Source organism: Oryctolagus cuniculus, chromosome 7 (assembly GCF_964237555.1).
Source record: "Oryctolagus cuniculus chromosome 7, mOryCun1.1, whole genome shotgun sequence".
In the NCBI taxonomy this organism is placed as follows: Eukaryota; Metazoa; Chordata; class Mammalia; order Lagomorpha; family Leporidae; genus Oryctolagus; species Oryctolagus cuniculus.
Genome location: NC_091438.1, coordinates 46,934,818 through 46,944,291, shown reverse-complemented (window position 1 = coordinate 46,944,291; position 9,474 = coordinate 46,934,818). Strand labels below are relative to the sequence as shown.

General features: G+C 51.6%; 2 protein-coding genes across 7 annotated transcripts; one reads left to right on the top strand and one right to left on the bottom strand.

The window, feature by feature from the left end:
• Positions 1 to 123: 123 nt before the first annotated feature.
• SCNM1 (sodium channel modifier 1) lies at positions 124 to 4,045 on the top strand (the record flags this gene model as incomplete). The annotated part of the gene is given in 7 exon segments (NM_001171298.1): positions 124 to 174; positions 430 to 500; positions 730 to 818; positions 914 to 1,008; positions 1,127 to 1,215; positions 1,595 to 1,792; positions 3,948 to 4,045. Coding segments are annotated over 7 exon segments (691 nt in total), but the record flags the coding sequence as incomplete, so codon positions are not given.
• A 577-nt stretch (positions 4,046 to 4,622) lies between these two features.
• TMOD4 (tropomodulin 4) lies at positions 4,623 to 9,377 on the bottom strand. Of its 6 annotated transcripts, none has more exons than XM_008264027.4 (11): positions 9,090 to 9,377; positions 8,198 to 8,325; positions 7,914 to 8,076; positions 7,549 to 7,705; positions 7,115 to 7,231; positions 6,525 to 6,614; positions 6,216 to 6,346; positions 6,018 to 6,125; positions 5,480 to 5,623; positions 5,104 to 5,248; positions 4,623 to 4,741 (listed from the first exon to the last, which is right to left on the bottom strand). In XM_008264027.4, exons 3-11 carry the CDS (start codon positions 8,034 to 8,036, stop codon positions 4,719 to 4,721), a joined length of 1,038 nt encoding a protein of 345 aa, XP_008262249.1. In that variant the 5' UTR covers positions 8,037 to 8,076; positions 8,198 to 8,325; positions 9,090 to 9,377; the 3' UTR covers positions 4,623 to 4,718.
• Between the last annotated feature and the right edge of the window lie 97 nt (positions 9,378 to 9,474).

Sequence of the window (9,474 nt, the reverse complement as noted above, 5' to 3'; positions counted from 1 at the left end):
ACGGCGGCCGCCCGGAAAGAGAGCGGAAGGGGGCAAGACGGTGCGCCACTTCTCCTACGGTGGCCTGAAGGAGCGGCGAAGTGATTACGAGGGAATTTATCATTTCTGGGAGCTGCACTCGCGATGTCTTTCAAGAGAGAAGGGGACGACTGGAGTCAGCTCAATGTGCTCAAAGTAAGCGCAAGCAGAGTGGTTCCGGGGTAACCTCAGCCGCCTCCGAAGGCTTGCGGGAGCTTTGTTTCGTTGCTCTGGCAACAGCTGGGGGTGGGGCGGTGATGTCGCCGAGAACCAGCCCCGCGAGAGCTGGGGTAGCGGCCCCTTCGCCTCATGATCGCTGTCTGTGGTCCTTATCCCCCATGACTGCCCATTCCTTTCCTTTCCCTCCCATCCCGCTGACCCTGTTCCGACGCTGCCCTCTGCCCACTGCAGAAACGGAGAGTGGGAGACCTGTTGGCCAGTTACATCCCGGAAGATGAGGCGCTGATGTTACGGGATGGACGGTGAGGGCGAGGAGCGGATCCAGCCCGAGGGCTCTGTGGTTAGAGGCAGCAAGCTCTGGAGGTGATCAGCAGTATCTAGGAGCCTTTGGAGAGAAGTGAGGACTGGAAGTGGTGGAGGTTGGAACACCTTGGAGTTGGACTTTGGGAAGTTCTGCTGGGACAGGTTGGGTCCTGCGGCAGGAAATCCCCACCTTCCTGCCCATGAACCCGCCATCCTCTTCTCTCCCAGCTTTGCATGTGCCATCTGCCCTCACCGACCTGTCCTGGACACCCTGGCCATGCTGACTGCCCACCGTGCAGGCAAGAAACATCTGTCCAGTAAGTGTGGAGTAGGACGGTGTAGAGAAATAAGCCAGATCTCTGCAGACCACTCTGAGTGTTAGGCTTGTAATTCTCTCTCCCTCTCTCCTCAGGCCTGCAGCTTTTTTATGGAAAGAAACAGCCAGGAAAGGACGTGGAGCAAAATCCAAGACAGCAGAATGAATCGAGGGAAGAGACCACAGTTGAAGTAATTGGGGAGGGCCAGGGTGTGTTCCAGGTGGGGCCGCACTGCATTCACCGGGCTTGAAAGGCCTGGTTTCCCTCCAGCTCTGAAGGCTCTGCCTCTGTCTCCTGTCTCCATCCAGGCTCCTCTGCTAACCCAGACTCGCCTTATCACCCAGAGTGCTCTGCACAGAGCTCCCCACTATAACAGTTGCTGCCGCCGCAAGTACAGGTGTGTGGGGCGAGAAAGGCAGGAGAGGATGGAAGGAGATGATGGCTCTAAAACTGAAGAATACCAGTGTTCTGGGGATGTTGGTTGCTGTTTCAGGAAAAATAATTTTTGATTTTTAAGAAACGTTTGGAAATGGTACTTTATAATCTGACTTAAAGAATAGTTGTATATTTGAAAGGCTCTACAAAGTCTTCATATAACCATCTTTAAACATTTTAAGTTAGCTTTTCCCAAATTTATGATTCCAAATTTTTTTCTATGCAAAACACGTCAATATCTTCAGGAACACAGTTTAGGAGACACTGCTTTAAAGGGTTGGGAGTCCCAGAAAGTGGGCCCTTTTATTGGTTTTACAGTTTTTTTATTCTCCTCTACCAAGACCAGAAGTTCCTGGTTCCTCTGTCTCTCGTTCTCCTTTGCCATCAGCTGCAGAGCTGGAACTCCAAAGTGGGAAAATCAGTAGGGAACCTGAGAGTGCGGCTGACCCACAGGCCAAGGAGTCAGCAACTGTCTCAGCCCCTGCACCTATGAGCCCCTCAAGAAGACGGGCCCTGGATCACTACCTCACTCTTCGAAGGTAAGTACACCAAACCACTTTCTTCGGATTTTCTCTTTTCTCTCTGATCCTTTTTCAGACCTGTTTGGCTATTTTTTTATTACCATTTAAAAATTGATTTAAAAAATATTTATTTTCTATTTATTTATTTATTTATTTATTTTTTATTTTTGACAGGCAGAGTGGACAGTGAGAGAGAGAGTCAGAGAGAAAGGTCTTCCTTTTTGCCGTTGGTTTACCCTCCAATGGCCGCCGCGGCTGGCGCACTGCACTGATCCGAAGGCAGGAGCCAGGTGCTTCTTTTGGTCTCCCAAGCAGTTGGGCCATCCTCCACTGCACTCCCAGGCCACAGCAGAGGGCTGGCCTGGAAGAGGGGCAACTGGGACAGAATCCGGCGCCCCCACCGGGACTAGAACCCGGTGTGCCAGCGCTGCAAAGCAGAGGATTAGCCTATTGAGCCGTGGCGCCAGACCAAAAATTTATTTATTGGGGCAGGCATTGTGTCATAGTGGGTAAAGCTACCTCCTGCAACACTGGCATCCCATATGGGCAACCCGTTTGAGTTCCATCTGCTCCACTTCTGATCCAGCTCCATGCTAGTGGCCTTGGAAAAAGCAGTGGAAGATGGCCCACGTGTTGTAGCCCTCTGGGTAGTAAACCAAAAGATGGAAGATCTATCTGTCCTCTTTTTTAAGATTTATTTATTGATTTGAAAGGCAGAGAACAGAGAAGGAGGGACAGGCAGAGAGGGAAGTTTTCCATCTTCTGGCTTACTCCCCAAATGGCCACAGGACTAGGGCTGGGCCATGCTGAAGCCAGGAGCCAGGAGCTTCATCCAGGTCCAGTACTTGGGCAGGGGCCCAGGGCACAAGTACTTGGGCCATCTTCCACTGTTTTCCCAGGCACATTAGCAGGGAGCTGGATCAGAAGTGGAGCAGCCAGGACTCGAACCAGTGCTCATATGGAATGCTGGCATCCCAGGTGGCGGTTTAACCTGCTACACCATAATGTCGTCCCCAAGTCTTTCAAATAAATAAAACTTAAAAAAAGAAAGGGATTTATGTATTTATTTGAAGAGGAGGGTGACAGAGAGAGAGAGAGAAAGAAAGAGATTTCCTATCCACCGGTTCACTTCCTAAATGGCTGCAATGGCTAGAGCTGGTCCACGTCAAAAGCCAGGGGCCTGGGACTCCATCTGGGTCTCCCACATGGGTGCAGGGGTCCAAGTACTTGGGCCATCTTCTGCTTTCCCAGAGGTACATTAACTAGGAGCTGGATAGCTGGATCAGAAACAGAGCAGCTAGGACTAGAAACAGTGCTCTGATATGGGATGCTGCTATCACAGGCGGCATCTTAGCTCCCCACCCCACAACCCTGACCCCTCACTGCTGACTTTTTATTTTACTGTTGTTTAAAGATTTATTTTATTTATTTGAAAGAGTTACAGAGAGAGGTAGAGACGGAGAGAGAGGTCTTCCATCTGCTGGTCCACTCCCCAAATGGCCACAATGGCTGGAGCTGCGTCAGTCTGAAGCCAGGAGCCAGGAGCTTCTTCTGGGTCTCATGTGGGTTCAGGGGCCCAAGCACTTGGGCCATCTTCTGCTGCTTTCCCAGACGCCTTAGCAGGGAGCTGGATCAGAAGTGGAGCAGCTGGGACTCAAACCGGCACCCATATGGGATGCTGGCACTGCAGGCCTGGGCTTTAACCCGCTGTGCCATGCCACTGGCCCCCTGACTTTTTAATAAACCTTTTTCCTGGCCGGCACCGGGGCTCAATAGGCTAATCCTCTGCCTGCGGTGCCGGCACACCAGGTTCTAATCCCGGTCGGGGTGCCGGATTCTGTCCCGGTTGCCCCTCTTCCAGGCCAGCTCTCTGCTGTGGCCAGGGAGTGCAGTGGAGGATGGCCCAAGTGTTTGGGCCCTGCACCCGCATGGGAGACCAGGAGAAGCACCTGGCTCCTGGCTTCGGATTAGCGCGCTGCGCCAGCCGCAGCACGCTGGCCGCGGCAGGCATTGGAGGGTGAACCAACGGTAAAGGAAGACCTTTCTCTCTGTCTCTCTTCTCTCACTGTCCACTCTACCTGTCAAAAATAAGTAAATAAAATATAAATAAAAATAAAAATAAATAAAAAATAAACCTTTTTCCTGACCAGTTGTTTTTCTCTGATGTTTCTAGCTCTGGATGGATCCCGGATGGAAGAGGTCGATGGGTAAAAGATGAAAATGTTGAGTTTGACTCTGATGAAGAAGAACCACCTGATCTGCCCCTGGACTAATACTCTCTTTCCCCATTCATTTCATAAATAAACTGGTGGGCACTGGGAGCCTAACTTTCCTCGAGTCTGGTTCCTTGTCCCATCTCAGGATTTTAGATCTGTCCATTCTCAGCCTGGCTGATCTTTCCTGTAATGTACACAGCTCCCCAAACTTCCAGCCCCTCCCCCAGCTTCTACCAAAGTCCTGCCAGGCGTCAGCTGCATGCAGCCCGGTGCCCTATTAATAAGTCTGTCGGAAAGAGGTCTTTGCCCTTCACGTTGCCTGCCTCCTTCCCCACCTCCACTCAGAGTTTTCCTCTTCCAATCACATGGGAACTGTGGGTAGGCCCCGGGGGGCCTGGCCACATCTGAAACCCAGGCTGAGGCTAAGTATCCTGTGAAGGTAGGAGAGATTAAAGGTATTGGCAGGGTTATGGGGAACACCAAGGGAGGGCGCTCCCCCACCTCCTCCTAGTAACCTGAACCTCCCTGCCTGCTGATCCCCAGAGTATAAATAATCCCTTGATGAACTGGCAGTAACCCTTGGGGGTTAGCGCCAACATTCCCACCCCAAAGCCCAAGAAAAGAGGCAGGCAGAAAGGACAGAGGGCCTTTATTTACAGGAAAGCGGGATAGATGAGGATTTACATGTCCACGGCTTCCAACTCCAGTTGGTAAAGGGAAAGGCTGTGTTATCTCTTCTTCTGTTGGCGACCTGTAGAAGAAGCAGAGTAAGCACAAACCTTTCTCCTATTTCCTGCTTCTGGCAAAGGCACTTGTGCCCTTTCCAGTTCCTTAGCCAGACTCATAAACTGGTAGCGTGTTAGGCCACCTGACAGGCCCATCCTGCATTAACAAAACAAAACAAGAAGCCACAGTGCAAATAAAAACATCATGCTTCCAAACAAGTATTGTTATGTCTAACTTCCTTTCCTCCTCTCTGCTGGTATATATTTGGGACAGGGAGACTTTTCTGTATTCTCATCACTTCTGGGATTGGAGCTTCTCACATGAAAGTCTCACATGGAAATCACTTCCTTGTTGTCTCCCCAACACGCCATGTGTGCTGTTACTCACGTAGTTCATTGTTCCGAGTCATGGCCTGGGCTGCCCGAGCGCGTGGTCCCTGCTGTGTAAAGTGGTAGCCGAAGCGGACAATAGAGGGACACTGCTCTAGCACAGTAGCCATCTCCATCTCCACCGCATCACCAGGCCACTGGCGCTGGAGGGGAGAGGCAAAAGCTGTCAGCCACTTGTGTGGGCTGTTTACCATCCTAGACCAAAGACCCCTTCAGGAGGTCACAAAGGCTAGTTTGTCCAGAGTGGGTGCAGAGAGATGATGAAGAGGAGAATCCAAACAAGGTTAATCGAGATAGCAACCATGGCTGGCTCAGGGGAGGAGGCTCAAAAAGTTACTAGCTCAATGTGAAGGCCCAAGAAAGGGGGTGCTGACCTGGTTGTCCACACGGAGCTCAGTGAGTGTGTCATTCTCCCGAACTGCTTTCAGCACAGCCATGAGCCCTGTGCTGCTAATGAAGTTGGATTCGATGTTCAGGCTCTGCACGCTACGATTCTCACGCAACATGTCAGCCACGGCCTGGGTAGTAGGGACTTGGGTTAGGATTAGGGGACATTTTCACAGATGACTGAGGAGAGAAAGAACGGGAGCAAGAGGGATCATGGCTCTTTGAGAAGAGTCCTTGAGGAGCTGCAGGTAGGGCGGGAGGAGACAAGAAACCAGTAGGCAAAAACAGGGAGGTCCAGTGTGCAGAGGAGTTTGGTGATGATATCAGAGAGGGTTGAGGCCCTTTGGGGAAGATTCCCGGGATTTCAGGGATGGGAGCATTAGGACTGAGGATGGGAGTCTCCATGAGGGTGTCCCTAAGAAAGCATGGTGGGAACAGCATCACGTCACACAACCCTTTATGCCAACCCTGCCAGGGGAACACGTCAAGGTGTAGCCGAGGGCTGGGGATGCCAACTAGCCTTACATTGGCGATGGGGTCACCACTCCTTGTGGCCACCAGACTGAAACTCCGGACATAGGTGTTTGTCTTCATCGCCTCACACAGCTCACTCAGCATGGGTATTGGGATGTCCTGTCAGGGCAGCACAGGAGATGGTGGGTTATGGGACTCATGTCAGCAGGGTTATCCCAGTGTGATTGTTGGGAGGATGGAAACGAGTACCTGTATATTATTGAGGTTCACTTCCTCAAGCTCCTTGTCATTGCTTCGAACCCTCTCTAGTATCTCCTCGATGTTTGTGGGATTTGGAGGCTCATCAGGCACTGGCTTATACTTGTCAGGCTGTACCACACCTGGTGGGTGAGGGCAGGAAGGGAACCCCAACATGTCCCTCACAATCTCTGCATTGGTTCTCATGTACTGTGCACTACATCCTTTCCCGGGTTCACCTCTTGCACCCTTTGCTACCTTTTCTCAGATTCCAGGATTTCCTGCCCAGAGCCCCAGGAGCCACGCTTCCCAATCACTCACTGCTAATGCCTTCAGTGTTGCAGATTTCTCCGCTGCAGATGGCATCATAGTACTGCTTGTTGCTCATCAGTGTATACATGCCCAGGATGGCTGGAGAGGGAGAGCAGAGGAGGCACCGAGAATGAGAAGGGGCCTCCTCCTGCCCCTTTGTAAGTCTGCTGCGTTTTTAAAGCCTGATCACTTCCACTCTCCCAAAGAGGTTTCTGATCGTCCCTCAGCCCCAAGGGGTCCCCTCCAGAAACGGCCCAAAGCAGTAGTTTCTAAAGCACTGAGATAGGGCTAAGGGAAGCTTCCTAAGGAGCAGCCAGAAGAGGAGGGAGTGTGCAGAGATGCACGCCCTGCACACTCCTGATTCAGACAGGCTCCACTATTGCTTTTACAACCCCCCCAAAAATTGCTCAAGAGATGCTAACTTATTGAACTAAGAGATGAACATGCATATAAACAAACAAGAAAAAATGAAAAACCACTGTCAGCCTTTTTCAGATGTCCACATCCTGGATCAGGACCTTCCCCAGTAGTCCAAATTCAAGGCCAGGATCCTCCCATCCCTGGGCCTCCAACCCTCCTTAGTGTCCACAGCTGCCCACCTGCAATGTCACACATTTCAGCATCCGTGGCATGAGCCAGGGCCTCCTCCAGCTCAGGCTCCAGGGTGATCTGCTCCTGTACTGGGATCTCCCTCTTGGGCTCAATATAGGGTTTCCCTGATGGAGAGATGAAGGATGGTTCAGGCAGAGGTCATTTCTCCCAAGACCCTGGCCTCCAGCTCCCTTTCCTTCTCCAGCAGATAGAATGCTGGGTTACTGAGGCACACTGGAAAGCTCAAGTCCTGGACTAGCTCAGGACTCAATGGTCCTCTGATCTCTCCTAACAGCTGAGGAGTGCAAGCTGGCAGACAGGTGTCAGGGCACCTGGGTCCCTGGACAGGTAGGAACTGGAAGGCAAGAGGGAAGCTGGAGAGGGGACATACGAGGGACAGTTATTTGGACTCTGGGAGGCATGGATGCCAGGATCCGCATACCCTTCTTCTCGCCCGTGTAGGGCACCAAGTCTTCACGTTCTTTGACTTCCAGTGCTTGTTGCTCCAGGTACTGCAAAAGGGCATCTCTGTCCAGTGGCCCTGTTGGGCTCTTCTTTGTCTGGTCACGTTGTCTTAGTCCGGCTGGCAGGAGCATGTTCTTAGGGATGAGTTTTGGGGAGCAAGTCAGAACTCCCCTCTGACCTGAAGTACCTTTAAAGCCCCCTAAACATCTCCAGAACACATTTTTTCCTGGCCCTCTTAGGATTCAAGGCCCTACAGGTAGCCCTGATCTCAGCCACCCAGAGCCCAGCACCCTTCCCAAATGCCTGGGAACTGCCCCTGGTTCCTTGTGCTGGAGCCCCTACCTCGGGGTCCATCTCCTGTAGCTCGCAGTCCAGCTGCTCTAGCTCCTCGGGGCTCAAGGTCCTTAGGATCTCATCTTCATCTATATCTCTGTATTTCTCCAGTTCCTTCAGATACGATGACATGGTGGCCCCCACCCCCTCCCCACTGTGTGGCACTCAGAGCCTGAGGGACATGGGAAAAGTGGTTGGACAGTGGAAAGATACACAAGGACAAAGTAGTGACACAAAAGAGACCAGCCACAGGGGAGAACACAGAACTGGGTATTTCAGATGTTAAAATCTACCTGGGGACGAGAAGATGGGGAAGATTAGGTTGTTTAGAGTTAGAACTGGAGTCTCCTTCTTCCTGATTGCCCAGCTTGCAGTCACTCGGATGGGGACTCCAGGCATCCACTCTGAGTTTGTCTTCCCACTGCGTAAGAGAGAAACCCTGGCAGTACCCCTCCCCTATAACCTCACCCGTCGGTTCCTCTCGCCCTAGCACAGCTGCTCCAAGTTCTGCCAGAGTACAGCTGGCTCCATGCCCAGTTCCTATCAAAAGGGGGAGGGGGGCAGCAGCCAGCTCCAGGGCAGTCTCTCTTGTCTTCCCCGTAACCCAGCCTTTTTTCCCAAGCTGGTTAGGTTAAAGCAAGCCAGGAAAGTTGAGTGTGGGGGAAGCATACAATCTCTTACCCCACCCTCCTGTCCTCTTTTATTGTGGGGGATCCAGATTTCACTTTCTGTTTGCTAAGATTCTAACCCTAAAGGAAGGCAAGGGCTTAGACAACCTGGGGAACTTCCAGGTTGGGGGAAGGGTGCTAGGCCCTCAGGAGAAGGGACTGAGTCCCCATAATTTGTCCCTGGCTTTGGACAGGAAGGTGACACCAGACCAGTGAGTGGAAAATACCTTCTAAATGGAGTAAAAGTTCTCTAAAAAGATTAAACTTGCACAATACTTTGCAATACAAAAAATACATGCAACCAACATATATAGACCATGCTGAACAGGAAAGACCCAGAAAAATGTGAGAGACACACTGAGAATGGGAATTATCCAGTTAAGGGACAGGACAATGGCAGAAACATCCACTGCGTGACGAGACAGAGACAGATCCCGTATCATTCCCACAGAGCCACTCTTCTCCTCCCATCTCCCACCAGGCTCTCATCCATTCGCCCCTTGTTTTCCCCACCTACCAGTCCCAGCCGCCACCTCCCTTCTCTCCGTCAGTCAGTCTGTCTGTTCTACCGGAGCACTGTCCCAGCAGCAGGAGGAGCCCAGTGCCGGGGGAGAGGGTGGGGGAACAGTGAGCTCAGCATTTTATTATTTTAGCTCTGGCCAGGTGGGGGGTAGTGGGAGATCACATATACACAGCCCCCATACCCTGCCCAGCCCTGAGAGCCTCTAGTGGCCATTAATAGCCATGGCACCACCTCCCCATCTCCTCATAGAAAAGCGTCTCAGACACCGGAGTTTTACAAGAACCAGATAGTTCCTACTTACTTGGTGCCTGCTACACTCAAAGCAGCAGATGTAAGATGACATAAATGTAAGGATGTTAGTTTTGGTGTCTATTTTTAA